The 21619-nt window shown below is 47.6% G+C and overlaps 1 protein-coding gene and 1 long non-coding RNA gene across 2 annotated transcripts; both read right to left on the bottom strand.

Annotated features, from left to right (window-relative positions):
• Positions 1 to 658: 658 nt before the first annotated feature.
• PRCC (proline rich mitotic checkpoint control factor) lies at positions 659 to 15523 on the bottom strand. Its single transcript, XM_033925058.1, has 7 exons — positions 13084 to 15523; positions 6537 to 6584; positions 4908 to 5504; positions 4361 to 4459; positions 3504 to 3647; positions 2351 to 2416; positions 659 to 1024 (listed from the first exon to the last, which is right to left on the bottom strand). The coding sequence occupies exons 1-7, from the start codon at positions 15301 to 15303 to the stop codon at positions 938 to 940; spliced, it is 3261 nt and encodes a 1086-aa protein (XP_033780949.1). The 5' UTR covers positions 15304 to 15523; the 3' UTR covers positions 659 to 937.
• Positions 15524 to 18798: 3275 nt separating this feature from the next.
• Positions 18799 to 21550, bottom strand: LOC117349873. Its single transcript, XR_004537198.1, has 3 exons — positions 21409 to 21550; positions 21178 to 21314; positions 18799 to 20425 (listed from the first exon to the last, which is right to left on the bottom strand). It is a non-coding gene; the product is annotated as an uncharacterized LOC117349873 (long non-coding RNA).
• Between the last annotated feature and the right edge of the window lie 69 nt (positions 21551 to 21619).

Here is a 21619-nt window from a genome sequence, read left to right as displayed (position 1 = left end):
AGAGGATCGCCTTCTCTGCACCGTACCTGCCTCAGACGCACAATGGGATAGCTACATTCGCCAGCTTCTCACTATTCCTCTTTCTACTCTGCCCTCACCTAAATACTGGCTTTATAACAAAGAAAATCAAACCCAAAAAGTAGCAGAATACGCTTACGTAAAGGTTGTCCCTATACACAAGTACCAAATCGTCAATGAGCTGTGAAGACTGCCATTTGCAGGACAGCTTCTTGTCAGACTATCTGGTGGGTTGCCATTGCCTACCCCAGCCCTCTTTATCCCCCCACCCCCCGTCAAGGCCAGTACTCCTTTGCCGACTAAAATCAGATGGATGCCGAAAACAAACTTACGGACTAGGTATGAAAAAATAAAGTTGAGAGCTTTTTCACTTTTCTGGCTTTCTTTTTTTCTTTTTAATCAAAACTGGTTGATATAGGACCATAAAGAAGAAAGGAACAGCCGTTTCAAACATGGAAGGTAGCATCTCCTGGGGGTGGGGGGAGTGGGAGTTTGCTCTTTTCTTGAAATATGCTTCACAACACCAGAAATCCAGAACAAAATTGGGAGATAGTATTTTTGAGGAGTGAAAACGCCCAGGGTTCTCATCTTATCATTCTCAGATAATTTTATCAGCCATAAACTTTCACTTCTCAATGTCTGAAGCAAAGAGTTTTGTATTTTAAACCTTCTTCTGCTTAAAAAATCCAAAAAGTAAAAAAAAGAAAAAGAAAATGTTTTCACAGTGGCTACTGGCTTTCAACCATGACTACTAGAATGCTGCATGACCAGGAGATTGAGGAAATGGTTCGTCTGGCTCAGGCTGTCCTCCGTGTGACCTGCACAGACATTGAAATGTCCCATTGTGCACTCAGTTTGACTTGAGCCTTGTAAGCCTGGATGGAGCAGCGAAGGGGTCCATGATGCCTGATGGCTCCTGCTAAAATCCGTACTTCGCTTGGGTCTGGCGTCGGCTCAGTCTGTTGTCAGACCAGGTGTTCTTCAATTCCAGCTCTCGCTCTTTTGCCTAAAGCACAGAGGGGTAAAATAATAGCTCAGTGGAATGAATTTTCTCCCCACAGGCTTTTATAAGGACTATTACTGAATATTAAAATGGCAGTCCAATGCTAGCCTAATGGCCTAGTAACTATACTATCCTGCAAGGGATCGGGGAAAGATTTATTGATATGTCTTCCACTCAACAGACTGTAGTGTTCAAAGCTCCCAGGGGAAGAAGGCATATAAGAGGGCTACCAGGACTGCAAAGGGAGTTACCTAACCAAGGAATAGATTCACTAAGGGCACGGATCAGATTGGATCTGTGTCCGGGGGGCTGATTCACGAATCGCCTTCATACAAATGAGGGCGATTGGAATCACGCCCCAAACCGAGCGCCTGGATCGCTCTATAATGATCCTGATGCATGTGCAGACCATCTGTAGATGGTCTGCACATGCTTAAAAAGCAGCCTTTTTTTTGTTTGTTTGTTTTTACTCTCCGTGCCTGGCGGAGCACTATTTTTTTTTTTCTTTGCAAGCCCGTGGTTTTAACCCCGCACTGAGGGGAAGAGCAGGAGAGATTCGGGGCTTGCAGAGAAGCAGGATTGGGGCAGAAGGCAGGGCAGGAAAAGGCAGGGCAGTCGGAAAGGACCTGAGCGACTGGGCCTCAGCACTCGCTTATTTTTTGATTGGTCAGCCCAATCGGGGTCCCTCTTCTTTTTATTGTGAATCGCTGCCTGCCTGCATTGGAATGCCATTCCCCCTCATTTGCACGCGCAGATCGGAGGATGATTGGGACAGAGGTTAGTGAATTGGGTCGGAGGGAAATCGTGTTGCAAAGGGGTCGCGAGTTAATCGGTGTGGCTTAAGGAGGCTGCAGGGAGTCTGATATCACAATGAACGTGGCTGGTGCAAGGTCTGAGCGGAGGTGCAGAAGATGAAGTCAGACAACCCCTTCCAAAACAGCCCACATTCACAGAATATTTCCCCCCTATAGGAATGTCTGCCACCTGGTGGACTGACAGACGGGCAGGGTTAATTGAGGAAAGAGAACAGAAAGCATGTGATTTTTCTTTCATTCCCCCTGGAAAACAGAACTAGTGCTCAAAGCAGCTGTGATGTCAGCAGTTTTCTGACTGAATGCTCAAGCCACAGTGTCTTTCTGATTGCTCACCCTGCAATTTGAGCAGATGCATTCAGCCATTTTACTCTTTCCTATAGTGAAAGGCAGATGTTTTCCCCTTGCACTATTCAGATCTGATTTTACTGCACCCCTACAGTAAACACTCTGACAGGGAATGGTTGTGTGTTTTCAACCCCCAAGAGCTGTGCCTGTACGGTCATAAGCGCCTCACCTGGTGAATCAGGTACGTGAGCTGGTGCTTTCTCCGCTGCTGCCCTGTGGGCTGTTCACCTTTTTTCTAAGAGTAAAGGAAAGAGATTCTATCAAAGCAAATTTAAAATCTGTTTACCCTCCCCCATAAGGAATCTTTCATACTAAGAAAACTGTAGGGATTTCTATCCCCTGTTAGAGACAGTGCGGACAAATTTAGGAGCCAGGAAAAATCTATGCTAAGCGCTATTCTCTAAAGGACACTCTGGGTGAGCACTCTTTATAGAATAGTGTTAGCATGGATTATTTAGGCACGAGGACTTATGCCTGCTGAAACATGGTGAAATTCTGACACGCAAGCTTGGCACATAATGCCCATTTTTTGAAAATAAGACGGTATCTTCTTATTTGAAACACCGCCGAGCTGCTCATGTCCCCCTCCTCCCTTTTGGGTTAAGCATGAGTCACTTTGGGTGAGCAACATTACAAAAAAGGATGTAGGCAGGTCCGCGTGTACATCCAAATTAATTTAATTTTAATTCTTATATACCGCTAATAACCGTGAGGTTTCTAAGCGGTTTACAAAAATGATGCATTAAAAGATACAATAAATAAAAATAAATAAGATAGGCCAACTAACCCCTCCAAAAGGCCAAAAATTAGTTTATACACACATCGGGGCTCTGTGCCCGACCTATATAGAATCCGGGGAAATGCATAGAGAATCTAGGGCAGGGCTCTCACACTGCCCCCTGCTGTCCAGTCATAAAATATTAACGAAGGGGCTAGAAGAAGCTGCCACTCGACTCTTTGCAGTGTCTGAAAGATTCTGCTTTGTAATTCCTTTCAAATAGTATTAATAATGATATTAGCACTTACACAATGCCATCATTGTACACAGCACTGTGCAAGAGAATGCTCCTACATGACTTTCCACAAGAGCTCACTACTAAAGCAGGGATACAAGAATAGAAGTCATTTTCACGAGGAGAGCTGAATCAGTCTCTCTGGGTCCAAAGCTCTGCGCTTATTTTACCAGGACTCAGTGCAAGTCTAAACTATCATATAGGAGGATCTCATCTGCCCCACCCCCCAAAACAAAAAAAATTTAAGAGTGAAGATGTTAAGTCTCAAGATGAAGGTAGGTGTGTTGGAAAGCCCGCCACCTCTAGTACCTTGCTGAAGGATTTCATGGACTTCTCTTCTGTCAGAGATTTGGTTAGCCACTGCTGGGTCCCACTCAACTGATCGTCCCCTTTTATTTCCACAAAGTTGATCTCTTCCCGTCCTCGGTTTCGCTTTCCTTGGAGGCGTTTAAACTTCAGAACACAAAGAGAAAATAGGGGTTTCTTCGTTTTCCAACACACAGCATTTGAGTTCTAGAGATAGTCCCCAGTAATTTACATCACTGCTGAAGACTTCTTTGAGTTACCAGTATCAGCCTTTTCAACCGATTAGCACAATCCTGCCCTCCTATTAAGCCTCGAAATCGGGCTTGTCCAACCTACAGCTCTGGGGCCAGAACCCGGCCCTCGGAAGCTTGGCAATTCATGCGGTGCTTATAGCAAGATTCATAGGAACCAAGTTTTGAAAATGATTGGGGGGTGCTGAACTTTTTGTGCACGAAAGAGGAGCAGGACTTGGGTGTGATAGTATGTGATGATCTAAAGAGGTTGAAAAGGCAACAGTGAAAGCTAGAAGGATGCTAGGGTGCATAGGGAGAGGTATGGCCAGTCATTCTCTACCTGAAACCCCAGACCCTATGCAATAACTGGGAACTCCTCTCCCACTCCGAGCATTGAATGCTGTTTACACAGCCTAGGAAATCAAACCCAACTCTCTTTGCACAAGCACTAATATCAAACCATTAGGTGGACCCCAAGACATTCATTACAAAGAGCATGAGAGCCAGATTACATTATCTGCCAGATCTAACGAGAGCGGATATGCTCATCTCTCCCAGTCCCCTGCAGAACATATTGAAATTTTTTTCAGAAACAATTATCCTTGGCCATTGGTCAGCTTTACCTACCGCTTCATCATCCATAAATGAAGAAAGACTAACGCCCACCTCCTGGGGTGCTATCAAGGCTGGATCCGATTCCTGCAAATACCCTGTATTATAATAATCCTGCCAAAAGAGAGAGAAAGGACAAGAAACTAAGCAGTTTAAGTAGAAGAAATTGTTTGGCGCACAGCTACTAAAGTCAACAAGATCCCCCCACTTCACTTACTACTTCTTGTGCTCCCGTTGAGGGGGGGTCTGTACACTTAAAACTCTTCGGTGAGGTGTGGGGGTAAACCCCCTCCCCCCCGCTACAATCGCTCTCTCATCTGACGCGGTCTCAAGCTTAACATTGCCAAACCTCCCCCCCAATACACTTGCATACTGAAAATCCCGCTCCCTTCATGTATAGATAGATCCCTGACTGATGCAACATAAGCCATGCTGAGTTCATCAATAAAGTCTGCTTTCACCAATCTAAGGCTAGTCCCATTTGTAGCCCACTGTGTTTTTGCGCTGCTGTTCCCCTCTGGTCTGCTTTTTTAACATGTTGCTGATAGCAAGATTTACAAACCTGATAGTAATTGGCAGAGGCTCCAAAATCGCTATAGTTGCTGTATTGGCTATAGGTCTGGTCACTATAATCTTCACCGGGTTTGGATCCCCAACCACTAGAGGCCCCGTGTTGGGAAGCATTTGAGCCCCCCGAAGTTTTGAACTCCAGTGGGGCATTGGCTGCATCGTCCAACAAGTCCACCGGCTCGGTGGTCCCAAGAGGCACGTCCTCTACGACCATGATGGCCGGATAAGCGAATGTCTCTGTGCCAGTCACAGCGGGCACCTCTTTTGACGACAACGAGAAAAAGTTCCCCGCCTCCACTTCCTCATCACTTTCCTCCTCCTCCTCCTGCGTGATCTGCCTGGTGACCTGCCGAGTGGCGTTCTTAGCTGCAGCTTTGATGGCCGACGGCGAGGGGGTTGTGGAGACTGTTGGCTTGGCAATCATTTTTGCTTTTGTGGGGGGAGTCATTTTGATAGGTTTCGTGTCTTTTGGGCTTTCGGTGTGCGGCTTTGTGAAAACATGTGGGAGAAGTTGCCGTGTTGACTCTTTCCCGGATAGGTTTTTGGGTTGGGGGAGCAAAGCAGACAAACCAGCTCCTTCCTTCGATTCCTGTAATTTGGTTAAAAAAAGGAAGATAAGTTAAAATACCTTTTGTCTTCCCATGACATTCCAGCATCAATTTGATCTTTACAATTTAATGTAACATGAAGACAGATACAGACCATTTATTATCCCCTCAACTCCCTTCTGTTTATGTTTATTTAAAATATTTGAAGAGGAAACACATCATTTTGTTTCATTATAATGTGAACTTTCCAACTTTTTTTTTTTAAATCTCCAAGGATTCTGGTATTTCTTATAATCTCAACTTCATGATTCATCAATCTTCGTTTATAACTTGTTATTCTCTATCTCACAATTACTGTCTGAATTGTACTTTTATATTTTTATTGTTATCAACTTGGTTAAATTCACTTTGTAAAAGGTGAAAGAGAAATCCTGGGATTACATTAAAAACTAAGCTGGATTAAGCATATCATGAAGTTTAAAGGGACGACTACAAATCATTGATTTTTATCCACCCTGGTAAGCAATATTCACGCTGATTAGGGATTGAGATGCCAACGATCACCCTCATCATCCCAATAGTAAGAATAGCCTTACTGGGTCAGGCCAATGGTCCATCTAGGCCAGTAGCCCATCCCCACAGTGGCCAATCCAGGTCACTAGTACCTGGCAAAAACCCAAATACAGTAGTAGCAACATTCCATGTTATACCATTGGCAAAATAACTTATAGCCATTTTCTGTTAGGTTGTTCAAGACACTCTAAACAAGTTATAGAATCTATTTTCCCATTCCTTTTCAGGGAATTGATTCCCCAGTTCACTTTTCTACCGATCTATATATACTTAGATCGAGGATGCTTCCAGAAGAGCACATTCATTCAAAATGTGTCCCTTATAAAAGTAGCTGCCCCTCATGCTTTGTGATCAAGAAAACCTTTAATTTGCATATATCAGAAAGTATAAACATATTCTTCTTTCCACTCTTGAAAAGGCACCATTTGATCATCCTTTATCAAAGCCATTGTCCAAAAATAATCACGGACTATGATTTCAAGTGAGTGCACAGCGATTACCTGAGGAACGTTCTTCTTCTTTGAGGGTTCATCTTCCTCTGAATCAGACTGAAAAAGAAAAGGCAGACGTGAGGCCAGAACTTGTAACAAGAAACCAGAATACCATTTAGAGGTCAACCAGAGGATTGTACAGTAAAACCTTGGTTTACAAGCATAATTCGTTCCGAAAACATGCTTGTAATCCAAAACAGTCGTATATCAAAGCGAATTTCCCCATAAGAAATAATGGAAGCTCAAGATGATTCGTTTCCACAAACCAAAATCTTTAATACAAAATACTATACGTACTTGTATCGCTCATTTAGAACAGCCACTACACTCTTGCAGTGTCAGAGAGAGAATATGATGTGCACTTGTATTGCAAGATCTTGCTTGTATATCAAGTTAAAATTTAGTCAAATGTTTTGGTCGTCTTGCAAAACACTTGCATATTAAGTTACTTGCAATCCAAGGTTTTACAGTATATGAATGTGATGAGAGAAAAGCAGATTGACCTCCATGCACCTTTTATCAATACCATAACATTAAATGAAAGCACAGTTACTTACCTGTAATAGGTATTATCCAAGGACAGCAGGCAGATAGTCTCACATGTGGGCGACGTCATCAACGGAGCTCGGTACGGATAGTATAAATTGTACCGTCACTCTACAAAAAAAATTCAAAGTCTCGAGACTACCCATACCGCGCCAACTAGGGGAGGTGGGAGGGTTGTGAAAATATCTGCCTGTCGTCCTCACAGAAAGGCTCTAATGCCACTTGAATTCCATGCCATTAGTGTGCATTAATGTTAGTTAAATACATTTAAATAATAGTTGAAAAGAGAGTGGATATAAACAAAATCCTCCCTTTCTGGCTTAAAAGATGATTAAAAAAAAAGGGAGCAGATATTCAGCCGGTGGCAGCGAGTGTTTTGCTGATTACTGTTAACATTATTCCTAGACATCTGGCACGGGCTCCGAGTAGACTCCGTCCTATCGTCCGATTTCTCTGCTTTGTGTGGAAACGAAATTCTTTGACAAGATATTGGCTAATAGGCTGGCGGAGTGTTTGCCATGTTTACTAGCTTCGCGTTAAGTGGGCTTTGTTTGGGGATGACATGCTTCTAGGAATCCAGTTTCTGCGCACATCCAGTTTCTAGTGTCCTAGAACCAGTAGGTTGAAAGGCAGGCAAACGCACTTCCTGATTAACACGGAAAACCAAAAACACCTTTGGCAGGAAGGAACCATCCATAGGGAAACCCCAGTCCCCAATATTTAGAGGAATGGTTCCTTGCAAGAAAAATCCTGTAGTTCCGACATGTCATGCCGAAGTAATAGCAACCAGAAAAACGGGTTTGAGTGTCAAGTCCAAGAGGGAAGCATCTTGAAGGGGCTCAAAGGGAGTCTTGGTAAGGCTAGACAGCACGAGGTTAAGGTCTCAGGAAGGGATTGGTTGCTTAACCGGCAATCGTGACACAAAGAGCCCCCTTCAGAAATCTAGCAACATCAGGATGAGACGCCAGTGAGGACTGACGATCCCGGGATCTAAATCAAGATAGCCCATCTACCTGAACCTGAAGAGATGCCACAGTGAGGTCCTTGTCCAGGCTATCCTGAAGAAAGGCGAGAATCACCGTGATAGGAGCTGAAAAAGTGTCCACCTGGTCCTGAGCGCACCAATGTTAGGCGGCCTTTCACTTCTTACCGTAAGCAGAAACTGTGGATGACTTCTTAGACTTGAGAAGAGTATCAATAACCACAGCACAACAGCCTTTGTGTTTTAAGGCTGTGTGCTCAAGAGCATGCCATAAGAGCAAAGCGACCCGGGTCTTCCATGCAGACCAGACCCTGCGTAAGCAGATCCGGATGGGCACTAAGCTAAAGGCTGAGACCCCTGCGCAGATGCATCAGATCTAAGTACCATGGTCTGCGAGGCCAATCTGGAGACACCAGAATGATGCAGCCTGATGACCTGGCTTATCACTGGCCGAGGAGGAAAGTCATAAAGGAGACTCTCCAGAGGCCAAGGCTGCACTAGAGCATCGAGCCCCTCACTTCTGGCTTGGATCTTCGACCGAAGCAGTGATCCACTTTCTTGTTCCTTGATGTGACCATGAGGTTGAAGTGGGGCCGACCCCAGCATCGCACTATGGCTTGGAACACCACTGCAGGCAGGGCCCACTCGCCCAGATTTATTTATTTTAGTTATTTATATACCAAGTGGTTTAAGTTCAGGTACTCACACATTTTTCCCTGTCTGTCCTGGTGAGCTCACACTCTATCTAATGTAGCTGGGGCAATGGGGGGATTGAGTGACTTGGCCAGGGTCACAAGAAGCAGTGGGGGTTTGAATCCACATCCTCAGGGTGCTGAGGCTGTAGCTCTAACCACTAGGCTACTCCTTTCACCCGAGTCTGTCTGCTTGAACACTGTCAACTCCCGCCAGTGCTTGGAAGTGACGTTCCATCTGAAGAAAAAGAAGGCGGGCTTCCTGAGCCAGAGGGGTGCTCTTGGTCCCTCCCTGGTGACTGATGTAGGCTACTGCCATCGCATTGTCGGGAGGACCCTGACTGCTTGGCCCTCCGGAGTCTTCTGCAATCACATCAGAGCCAGCCGAATGGCTCTCAGCTCCAACTGGTTGATTGACCATTTAATGGGGCTAGGACTATAGAAGACTGCGAAGATTTACAAAGGGACCTGAACAAACTAGGGGAGTGGGCGACGAGATGGAAGATGAAGTTCAATGTAGAGAAATGTAAAGTCTTGCATGTAGGAAACAGAAACCCGAGGTACAGCTACACGATGGGAGGGCTGTCATTGAGTGAGAGTACCCAATAATAGTGGACAAGACAATGAAGCCTATCGGCATAGTGCGCAGCGGCCGCTAAGAAAACGAATAGAATGCTAGGTATAATCAAGAAGGGTATTACAACCAGAACAAAAGAAGTTATCCTGCCGTTGTATCGAGCAATGATGCCCCCGCATCTGGAGTACTGCGTCCAATATTGGTCACTGTACCTAAAGAAGGATATGCCGATATTCGAGAGGGTTCAGAAGAGAGCAACATGCTCGATAAAAGATATGGAAAACCTTTCATACGCTGAAAGATTGGAGAAACTGGGGCTCTTTTCCCTGGAGAAGCGGAGACTTAGAGGGGATATGATAGAGACTAACAAGATCATGAAGGGCATAGAGAAAGTGGAGAGGGACAAATTTGTCAAACTTTCGAAAACTACAAGAACGAGAGGGCATTCGGAAAAATTAAAAGGGGACAGATTCAGAACCAATGCTAGGACGTTCTTCTTCACCCAGAGGGTTGTGGACACCTGGAATGCGCTTCCAGAGGGCGTGATAGGACAGAGTACGGTTTTGGGGTTCAAGAAGGGATTGGATGATTTCCTGAAGGAAAAGGGGATAGAAGGGTATAGATAGAGGATTACTATACAGGTCCTGGAGCTGATGGGCCGCCGCGTGAGCGGACTGCTGGGCATGATGGACCTCTGGATGTTCTTATTTCCTTTATAAGGGCATCCAACACCCCTGAACAGGTAAATGATTGCAGTGGGCTCCCCAGCACTGAAAGTTGGCATCTATCATCAGTACAATCTAGGAGGGAATGTGCAGTGGTACGCCCCTGGAGAGTGACTATAGGAGAAGCCGCCAGTCCATGTTGGCCCGAGCTTCCAGAGTCCAAAGAAGACAGGCCTGAAAGGCATCTCTGTATGGAGCCCAGTGAGAGAGTAAGGTATGCTGACAGATATGTGCCCTTGCCCAAGGAACCACAAACAACATGACAACCAAAGACCCCTGGACTTGAATATGGTCCCATGCCAAAGGAGCTGGCTGCTCCAGAAGGGAAGAAATCTGTGAACACAGTTTCTGCCTGCAAGCTTCTAGTAGATAGACGTGGCCCTCAGCCGTGTCGAAGAGGACTCCCAGATATTCCAGCAACTGCGTGAGTGTCAGATTGCTCTTTCTGTAGTTCACAATCCAGCCCAGGAGCACCTGCTCCACCGTGTGCCGTCCCTCAGATAACGAAGGAGCTCTGATCAGCCAGTCGTCTAAGGGTGACGACTGCAAACCCATTTTCCGCAGGTAAGCTGCCAAGACCTCCATCACCTTAGTGAAGGTCTGGGGCACTGTCACCAGCCCAAAAGGCAGAGCTGAGAATTGGTAATGCTGTTCCAGAACATGAAACCGCAAGAATTTGCGGTGGGCTGGAAAAATAGAAATGTGCAAGTACACCTCTGAGATCCAGAGGGGCAAGAAACTCTCCCGGGGCCACTGCTGCAATGATCAAGCGCACTGTCTCCATGCGAAAGCGTGGAACCTTGAGAACCGCATTTATGGGCTGAAGATCCAGAATAGGCCTCCAATCTTCGGAGCCTTTCTTTGGCATGATAAAGAATATAGAGAATCTGCCTAAGCCCAAGTGTTTGGGCAGCACCAACTCTATAGCTTGAATATCCAGCAAGTGCTGAATGGAGGCTTGAACCTTGAGCGCTTTGTCTGGGTGACATGTAAGAGAGTCCACAAACCAATCCGCCAAAGGCTGGGAAAATTTCAGCTTGTAGCCCGACCGAATAATGTCCAAGACCCACTGGTCAAACAAAATGCGAATCCAGGCGGGAAGAAATGCTGAGAGCCTGCCCCCTATCTGTAGAGGGGCATCCCTCAGGCTAGCGTCATTGTGCCTTTATGCCAGAGGGCGCAGAATGGGAGGTGGAAGGCTAGGATCGCCTGTAGCAAGCGTATCATCACCCCTTCACTGTATAGAGATATGCGTTTAGTCACCTGCACAACCAAAGAATTCACCCAGGGTTGACCCAAAAGCTGCTGACAATCCTGTGTCAGAGGATACAAGCGTGACATGGCTCCGGCTATTTTAAGAGCACATTCCGGAGAGTCATACTGCTCTGAGACCAGAATGCTCATATCAGGGTGCCAGGAAAAGGTAGCAGACTGTGAGCGCATACCTCAAAGCCAGGAGGAAGACGTGGACAGAGCTGGCTGAGTAACTAAATTCAACTCCTGCAAAGATTCAGAACTAAGACCTGGCGAAGCCGCAGACTTAAATAAACACAGAACTATGGGATCATCCCCAGATTCCAAAGCTAGCTGAGCATTTAGTCACCAGCTTCAGCAGGGGAGAAGCTAAGCTTGACGCTGCCACCTCTCCAGGTTACGCCATGCGGCATATGGCGCAAGGATGCTTTGAAAGGGCTAAATTTGTGCAATCCTGGCCAGAATCCACATGAAGAGAGCCGAAGGACTCCATCCCAACAAGTTTTAATTCAGTTTTGGAGAAGCAGGGAGCTTTTGGAAAAAAAAAAAAAATGCTAAAAATCCAAGATGGCCGCCTTCAAGAAATTCACACCAAAATCACAATTATTTTTTACACTTACCAAAGTCTAAAAATGCCAATATTAGGATTTTTCATATGGGGGAACACAGGGGGACACGTAGCAACCTTGAAAACCCCACTTCTCAAACCTCATCTGATTCACATCACAGACTGTAACAGCCTGTACTCACTGTGACTTGTTTGTGGATCTGTGCTGCAGCCTGCCTTAGTTCTCCAATAGTAGCCGGATGAATCACTGCTTCATACTGGGAATGCCTCTGCAAAGCTGATCTTCGGGCTGCCAGTCAGACCCTAAGCCTGACTGCACCTCCACCCCTGCGGACAGATGGACGTGCACCCGGACGGGCGGAAGTGAAAAGATGCAGCCAGCACCCTGCATGACACCGCCGAGTCTCCTAAGGGTGCCTGCGCTCGACCCCTGCTTAACAGTAGGTTTGACCACTTCAGAGACAGCAGCTGGCTAACAGGGACTGGCCCGTCAACTACAGACCGAAGTCTGTGTGTTCTCAAAGCAGGCAGAGCTGAAAAACGCTCCAAGCATCAAAAACCCCGAGATAAAATAATAAATTGTGGAGAGCAGAACAAACACTGCTGCAGGCACGCGTGCAAAAGGGAAGAAATGCAGGTGGAGTTGAGGAGTGAAATACAGCAGAGACAAAAGGAAAAATCTGGAGTGGATTTCTTCTGATGATGGCATGAGGCCATGGGGACAATACCCATCTGTCTAGAATGTCTCACATATTGCACTGGAAAAATACTTGGTTAAATAGCCAGGTTTTTTCAGCTTCTTGCCAAAGCACAATTCATAAGATCCAAAATAATTGTATTCCACCTTCCAGAACCAAAGCAACTAAAAGTTTTTTTTCTAGACAAAACTGTATGTTGCGCAGAGGGTCCCATTCTGCTTTTTTTGGTCCTTTGCATTCCTTTACATGACACTTGGCCAAAAATCAGCCAAGAACCCGCAGTTATGACATCATTTGGAAAACACAAGATGACAGATGCTCCTCTTGAGTGCAGAAAAATTGAACCTCTACCTGGCACCTACAATATTGAAAATGACTTGGAGAGAGGTCAACATTAATAAGGTTAAAGCTAAAAAAAAAAACCTAGTATGAACATGTTTTTCATATCTTTGTTATATTATTATGGCATCTCCTAGTCATAAGAGAAACCTTCCCTCGGGCATGCTATACTCACATCACCGATCTGCAGTTCGGGAACTGTGATTCGCACAGGCTCTGTCCTCTTCTTTGGTTTGGGGTGAAGGGGTGGTTCCCCACTTGGAGAGGAAAGGCTCAAACCAAGGTCAGTTTTCTTAGGAGGGGGCAGAGCCAGGCTCGACTTGTGCTTATCACTAGCACCGGCTGCAGCCTCTGGCAGGTTCAAGCTAGGGGTGATGGTGGATGTAGGAAGGCTAAACCCAAGACCAGTAGCAGGGGCAGAGAAACCAGATGTGGGATTGCAGATAGGGTTAGAGAGGCTTGACCCCAGGAGGCTGGTGGGAGGAGGGAGGTTGAACCCAGGGGTATTGGTGGGAGGAGGGAGGTTGAACCCAGAGGTATTGGTGGGAGGAGGGAGGTTGAACCTAGGGGTGGTAGGAGGGATAGGGGGGCCATACCCAGCAGTGCCGCTGGAGGCAGGGAGGTTGAACCCAGGGGTGCTGATGGGGACAGGAGAGATGAACCCAGGGGTGCTGATAGAGGTAGGAGGTCTAAGCCCAGGCAAGCTGGTGGGGACCGCAGGGCTGTAGCCAGATGTGGTGGTGGGGGCTGTGAGGCTGTAGCCAGGCGTGGTGGCCGCCGGGCTGTAGCACGGTGTGGTGGTGGGGGCCGCAGGGCTGTAGCCTTGTGTGGTGGTGGGGGCCGTGGGGCTGTAGCCAGGCGTGCTAGAGGGCACTGCGGAGCTGTAGCCAGGTGTACTAGAGGGGACTGTGGAGCTATAGCCAGACGTGCTAGACACCATGGGGCTGTAGCCAGTCATGCCGGGAGGAACCGCAGGACTGTAGCCAGGTGAGCAGGTGGGGACTGCGGGGCTGTAGCCAGGTGAGCAGGTGGGGACTGCGGGGCTGTAGCCAGTCGTGCTGGCTGGGACCGCGGGGCTGTAGCCAGTCGTGCTGGCTGGGACCGCGGGGCTGTAGCCAGTCGTGCTGGCTGGGACCGCGGGGCTGTAGCCAGTCGTGCTGGCTGGGACCGCGGGGCTGTAGCCAGTCGTGCTGGCTGGGACCGCGGGGCTGTAGCCAGTCGTGCTGGCTGGGACCGCGGGGCTGTAGCCAGTCGTGCCTGCTGGGACCGCGGGGCTGTAGCCAGTCGTGCCGGCGGGGACCGCGGGGCTGTAGCCAGTTGTATTGGCGGGGACCGCGGGGCTGTAGCCAGTTGTATTGGCGGGGACCGAAGAACTGTAGCCAGACGAGCTGGTGGGGACCGAAGAGCTATAGCCAGGCGAGCTGGCGGGGAGCGAAGAGCTATAGCCAGGCGAGCTGGTGGGGACCGAAGAGCTATAGCCAGGCGAGCTGGTGGGGACCGAAGAGCTATAGCCAGGCGAGTTGGCGGGGACCGAGGAGCTGTAGCCAGGCGTGCTGGCGGGGACCGAGGAGCTATAGCCAGGCGAGCTGGTGGGGACCGAGGAGCTGTAGCCAGGCGAGCTGGTGGGGACCGAAGAGCTATAGCCAGGCGAGCTGGAGGGGACCGAGGAGCTATAGCCAGGCGAGCTGGCGGGGACCGCGGGACTGTAGCTAGGTGTGCTGGTGGGGACCGTGGGGCTGTATCCAGGTGTGCCGGTCGGGATGGCGGGGCTGTACCCAGGCGCGCCGGTCGGGATGGCGGAGCTATAACCAGGCGCGCCGGTCTGGACTATGGCGCTGTAAGCAGGCGCGCTCCTGGGAGCAGGAAGGCTGAAGCCAGGGTTGCCGGCGGGGGCAGGGAGCTTAAGGCCGGCGCTGTTTTTGGGCGCGGAGAGGCCGAAGTCCGAGGCGCTGGTGGAAACGGGGAGACTGAGCTCGTAGGCGCCGGTGGGGGCAGGGGAGCTCCTGGGGGCCCGAAGGCTGTAGCCGGGGGCAGGGAAGGCGTAGGAGGGGGGGAAGCTGTAAGTGGGGGAGGGGGAGCTGCTGCTGCTGCTGTTGGGGGCGGGGAGTCCGTAACCCGGGGCGGCCGAGACGCCGTAACCCGGGGAGCCGACGGGGGCGGGGAAGCCGCGGGGTCCCTGCGCCCGAGACCCCGTCGAGTACAGCCCGGGCGGCTCGAAGAAGCCCGGCCGGGCCGCCGCCTCCTCGTACGAGGCGTAGCGCCAGGGCTCCGGCTCGCGGCTCTTCGGGGCAGGGACGCCCCCGCGCCTGCGCCTCCCCCCGCCCTCCTCCTCGTCGCCCGGCGCCCCCGGCTCCGGGTCGCTCTCGTCGCTGCTGGCGTAGGCGACCAGGGACATGGCCGCGGCCCGGGGAAGGCGGCTACTCCCAGCCCGGGGATTCCGCAGGCCTCGGCCGCCGCCTCCCGGAAACCCCCGCCCTGCGCCGGAAATAGGGCGACGGGGGGGGGGCGCTCGCGACTTTAAAAGGGGGGGGTGAAGAAAAGACGACCCTCCCACACCGACCGAGCACGCTCGGGATGATGGCCGCTCTCAGGCGGTCCCCCTCTCGGCCGACAGACTACACTTCCCGGCGCGCCCCGCGGCGGTCGACCTCTGGCGCTCGACTGCGGCGCGCTGCATGACGGGATTTGCAGTGCGGCGGAGGGCGCGGCCTAGCCGAGCCAAAGGACTGGCGGGACAAGATTTAGGCTTAGGATGGGCGCCTTTAGGACCCCCTGAAGAAGACAATGGTGTCGAAACGCCGACCGTGGCCCTAAGATTAGTCTAGGTTTTAAATAAAGCCTTTGCTTTTCAGCAGATAGTAACATAGTAAATGGCCCTGCCAGCCTGCCCACCCATATGTGCTCCATAAATAAATCAGTTAATTTAAACTGGGCCGCATTGGCCGAAAAAAATGTTTCTGGGGCCGCGCAAACGCTACAGCAAGGCAGAGGAAAACACTGCGTCACCCTCGACCGGGGCCGCAGGTTGGACACCCCTGATTTAAACGCTCCTTTTTCTTAGATATTTCTGGGCCAGAAACCCAGAGCCCATCCACTGGAGTCTCCGTCAAAGCTCGCTCCAGCCCGGCCCATCATCATCTGATGGTCTGCACGGGAACGGGGATCGCGGGGGTCCTGTGGGAATCCCCCCTAACCCACGGGACTCCCACAGGGACCCTCCTCTGGCCCACAGGGATGGAAAGCTTTGGAAGCAGGGTTCGTCCATATAATATAATGGACACATCAGCCTTAGTAAAAGAGGGGGTTTATAAGTTATTTACCTGAACAAAAAACAAAAAAAGGGTTCCACCAAAGAAATTCCACAAGGAAAACAGCAGCGCAAACACAAAAGAAACTGTGCAATTGATGATCTTGTCAGAAGTAATTGCTGCTTTTAATGGGGATGGAGGTAATTCCTTGCAGGGATGGGTGAGGACAGGTGGAGATGGGTGGGATTTCTGTCCCCACGCAACTCTCTAGTCCATATACGGGACACAGACCGTGCAAGCCTGCCCATTACTGGCCTTAGTTCCTTCAGTGTATACAAATGCACTAATATTGATGAAAACCCAACAAATGGAACATTTGACACAACACCCTTTTTGTTCTACTAAAATCTTTATTGTGGCACACTGCCTCAGGGGTAAAAAATAATATCTTCAAGAAACATAGTCAGCATGAAGATCTAAAACAAAATAAAACCATAATAGAATTAGAGGACAACATATAAATATGCTCAATTAAATAATTAAAAAAAGAATATAGCAAAAAAGTATCAAAATATGTATACTTAAAACAGAATAGATAGATACAAACCATGATATATAAGCTCAATAAATTCTCAACTATTAAATTGCTATAACTTTTAAAATATTACAAATACCAGCAACAAAGGAAAGCCCTAGATCCAGCTACAGACATAAATATACATAAAGGCCCCTTTTACAAAGCCACAGTAGCGTTTCTTCCACAGAAAATGCAATGAAGCCCATTCAATTCATATGGGCTTCGGTGTGTTTAACATGGCAGCATCGCTACCAAGGCTTTGTAAAAGGGGCCCTCAGTGATATATATTCAAAAATATATATCCAAAAGAATTAGGTACTATACTTTTGATGAATCTAAAGATAAATAAAAGCTCAGATATAGGAATGCAAGCCAATTTAAAACACGGCAGTCTAATGAATACTTCATTTAAAACAAAAATTAAGAGGGGGAAGACGAAGAAAGGTCTCATGCTTCATTCAATATTGCAAAAAGGCAGTGTTCTCATGGCATAGGAGAACTTTGGATATAGGGGGATCCTTTTAAAGCCACGGTAGTACTTCTCCCACGGCAAATGTACCAAAGCTCATTCAATTCCTATGGGCTTTGGTACATTTGTGTGAGAAATGTGAAAAAGAACTTTTATATTAGAGCGCATATACTAATATATTTTTGCTAACATTTTGTATGATGATAATTATTGCAAGTTGCAATAACATGTAAAGACAGTAGGGGGAATTAAACTGCTTGAGGAGTAGATCAGTATTTCTCAATCAGTATATACCCTTGGGGGTACACAGCCTGACCACCAGTAGGGATCCCTCCCTGCCCTCCCCTTGCTGAAGCCACGGCTGGGGTCCCTCTCTGTCTGCCTGTTTGCCCGCCCACTGCCCCACCCCCATCCCAGAAGCAGACCCTGTTACTTCGTCAGAACTGGACTGGCTCCCTCCTCTTCCAGCAGCATTCCGTGCAGGGACATAGGCAGCGACTTACACGCTTCACAGCTGACCTGGAATCTTCTCTCCGATGTCAGAATTGACGTCAGAGGGAAGGTTTGTGGGCCAGCCAAGTGCAGCCTGTAAATCGCAGCACGAGCTATCCCTGCACAGAGTTGCTGCTGGGGGAGGATGGAGCGAGTCTAGCTACATCAGAGTAACGGGGTCAGCTTCAGGGGTAGTGTGACGGGTGGGCAGGGATCCCTTGCAGCGCCTTTGGCTTTTGTGGACTGGTCAGCTTCGGGAGGGGGGATCCACGGCGTTCAACTTAATTTTTGGACAAAGCTGGAAGGCGGGAAAGGAGCACAAACTTGACACAGAAGGGGCATGAACATGGGACACCAAAGGGAGGGGATAGAAAGGGAGAATTGATGGGCATGAGTGTCGGAGTGAGAGATGGTGCACATGGGGAAAGGAAGAAAGGCAAATTGGGCATAGAGAGAAGAGTGAGGTAGATATGCATAGGGAATAGGATGAGAGGGAGAAATGTAGCATTGTGCTGGAGAGGGGCGATAGAAGGAGAAATGGGCATGGGGCTGATGGGCAGTGGTGAAAAATGCTGCACATGATCTGGAGGATGAGAGAGGGAGAAACATTGGATGTGGCAGTAGAGGGAGTGGGAGAGATGCCTGGATCTCTCAAGACAGATGGACAGTGAGGGGGACATATTGCCAATAGGGGTGGAGGAAAGAGGAAGAAAAGTTGGACTCATGGAGGGACAGAAAGAGATACTGGTTGGGGAAGGGAATGGGGTCCGGAGGAGAGGAAGCGTACAGGAGGCAGAAAGAAATATTGGAAATGCAACCAGCTACACATGAAATCACCAGGCCACCAAGGTAGGAAAAATAATTTCATTTTCAATTTAGTGATCAAAATGTGTCCACATTTTGAGAATTTATATCTGCTGTCTATATTTTGCTCTATATTTGTTACTGAGGTGACTTTGCATATTTTAAAGTTATCTGCCTTGACCTCTTTGGGAACCTCCCCCCCCCCCCCCCGAATATAAATGATAATTAACATTTTCTCTGCAAACAGTGTGCTTTGTGCTTTTTTAATTTCGTGGTTACCATTATGTATGTATTAATAAGATTATATTGTGTGTATATGAAAATGGATGGAGAAAAATTGCATTACAATTAGTCCTATTTTATGGGGGTGGGGTCAGGAGCTCGGTTGGCATTTGTTAGGCTTAGGGGGTTGAGAAAGACTGATCTAAGCCATTAGAACACTTACAAATTGGTTGACACATTGGCACCATACTTTACTTTGGGCTCCTTTTACAAAGGTGTGCTAGCGGTTTAACGTATGTAATACCGCGCACTAAACCACTGGCCGCACTAGCCGCTACCGCCCCTCCTGAGCAGGCGGTAGATTTTAGGCCAGCACAGGGGTTAGCGCGTGATGAAAAATCACGTGCGGCTTAATAAAAGGAGCCCTTTATGTTGGCAAAGGAAACTCATTTGTAACTCCTGTCGGACTGAATATATAAATCTTTCTTCCACCCGTACATTTTCACTGCACTGTGTATATCGAGCGACAAGATAATTGATTTCTAATGTTACATTGGCAGATGGTAAGTTAAGTTTTTATTTCAAAAGAAAGAATACCCTGGAATACAAGGTTATGGTAGAAAGTTCCAGGGGCAGGTAAGACTCGAGCAGCATCAGAAAAAATATTTATTTGCAAAAGAGTGGTGGCCTAGAATGGCCTCCTAGTGCAGGGGACAGAGAAAGTATGGGCCAAGTACAGAAGGCCCTGAACCGTAAAGAGAAGGGCAGAGACTGTTTAGGACCTATAGCACTGAGCCAAGAATGAAATAGATGTAAACTTCAAAATCCTATTGGCAGATTCCATTATCACATCTTTCCAGTAGTTATACTAAATGCTTCACTCATTCATTTATGAACAGCATTTACTTAACTGCCTTATACATTCATGTGAAAAAACTAGGACACTCCATGAAATATTCAGTTCTTTCTTAAGAAATGTTCACATAGTGATGTCAAATCTTTTTTATTTATTTATCTCTGGAAAAGAAAGTGATGTAATTGCAGGTAAACAACAAAAATTTTCTTTGATTTACTCATGAAACAAAAGATATACACAAAAATGTGTATTCTTTTTTTTATTTATAACAATACAAGAAAAAAGAAAACAATGACATTGTATACCGACTAGTAAAACCAATGCTAATAAAAAAAACCCTCAGCAGCCATAATTACAATAGAATATGCAATGAAACACTCACCTCCCTCCCAAAGAAAATGAAAAAATTATAACATTCCCAGGGCTCCACTAACAAAAAGAAAAAGCACACACAAAATAATAGGCAAATTCCCCCAACAGCAAAAAATATTCTTTCATCTGCGAGATGTTTGAGGTTTTGGGGTTTTTTTTTGCATGTACAGCCCATTTCAAATCACCCCACAACATCTTAATGGGATTAAGATCAGGGCTTTGACACGGTCACTCCAGGATTCTCCATTCTTAGTTTTCAGCCAGTCCTTGGTGGAGTTACTTGTATGTTTTGGGTCATTGTCATGTTGCAGGCTTCAGTTCCGCTTCCGGTTTAATTTTCTTGCAGACGGTCTCACATGTTCGTCAAGCACCCTCTGAAACACAGTAGAATTCATGGTGGATTCTATGATGGTGAGCTTTCCACACAGACTTCAGCCTCAGCAGAGAGGTCCCATTTCTGCATCTTCCTAGGGTTTGCTAGATGTGGAAAATTTGCCCAGTTTATAGTCTTACGTGACATAAAAAGATCATTTTTTTGTCTGCCTGTTGTATATCAGAGGGGGATTTCGCAATATTTTCAGGCAGAAACAGACAAAATGAGAAAATGGTGACACATGAGTAAAGCACATGTGGAGCTGTAGTGCAGTGGCTCTTAATCTTTCTTCTGCTGCGACACACATAACAGTTAATGTCGTAGCTGAAGAAAGATTTTTGGCCTGGTCTAAACTCCTCCCTGCACAGCACTGCCTTAGCCCCAACTTACTCAACTCTTTCTTTTTTTTCCTAGAAAGTTTTGAGGGGTTGGGATTGAATACCTCAGGCAACAGCTATCTGAGAAGGAAGAGACTGACTCTAGGTCAGGGATCTCAAAGTCCCTCCTAGAGGGCCGCAATCCAGTTGGGTTATCAGGATTTCCCCAATGAATGTGCACTGAAAGCAGGACATGCACATAGATCTCATGCATATTCATTGGGGAAATCCTGAAAACCCGACTGGATTGCGGCCCTCAAGGAGGGACTTTGACACCCCTGCTCCAGTCCATCTACACCAGGTCCCTTCTCGAGGAGCACAATCCAGTTGGGTTTTCAGGATTTCCTCAATGAATATGCATGAGGTCTATTAGCATAAAATGAAAGCAGCGCATGCACATTCATTGGGGAAATCCTGAAAACCCGACTGCATTGCGGTCCTTGAGGAGGGACTTTGAGACCCCCTGCTCTAGGTATTACCATCAAATACTTGTGACGTTTTCTGCTGGTCCAAGAAGCAACAAGCAGACTAGTCTACTGCACCAGGTACCTGCCACTACTGAGCTGGAGCAGAGCATACAGTTGCTGGTGGATGGTGTAAACCCACGTGTTCTGGCCTGGTGGATGAAAAAAGAAAGAAAGACATGTTATAGCAATGGTTTTGCATGTGCAGTTCAAGTGAGACATCATAACAAAAAATAAGCTACCAACCAAAACCCATAAAATTAGGACTTCACACTCAAACAAACGCATAAAGATCAAGAAAATAGAACGTTGCAAAAAACCACAAATAACCCAAGGCTGTTCGGTTCGTTCCGACCTCGGCCCTGCGCCCTGCGTCGGTAATCTGTGCGTCCCAGAGTCCTCAGGGCGCGAGGGAAGGGCTAGGCATTGCTAACAGAGCCCCGAACACACCCGACTA

This window comes from Geotrypetes seraphini, chromosome 16, assembly GCF_902459505.1.
Source record: "Geotrypetes seraphini chromosome 16, aGeoSer1.1, whole genome shotgun sequence".
Classification (NCBI taxonomy): domain Eukaryota; kingdom Metazoa; phylum Chordata; class Amphibia; order Gymnophiona; family Dermophiidae; genus Geotrypetes; species Geotrypetes seraphini.
This window is presented reverse-complemented; position numbering and strand designations above follow the sequence as displayed.

Excerpts from the sequence above, each read along its gene's own strand:
- PRCC (XM_033925058.1), bottom strand. The coding sequence starts at position 15,303 with ATGTCCCTGGTCGCCTACGCCAGCAGCGACGAGAGCGACCCGGAGCCG. Across the intron at positions 5,505-6,536 it reads AGAAGAAGAACGTTCCTCAG|GAATCGAAGGAAGGAGCTGG; the intron begins GTAATCGCTGTG and ends ACCAAATTACAG. Across the intron at positions 2,417-3,503 it reads CCATGAAATCCTTCAGCAAG|AAAAAAGGTGAACAGCCCAC; the intron begins GTACTAGAGGTG and ends CTTTACTCTTAG.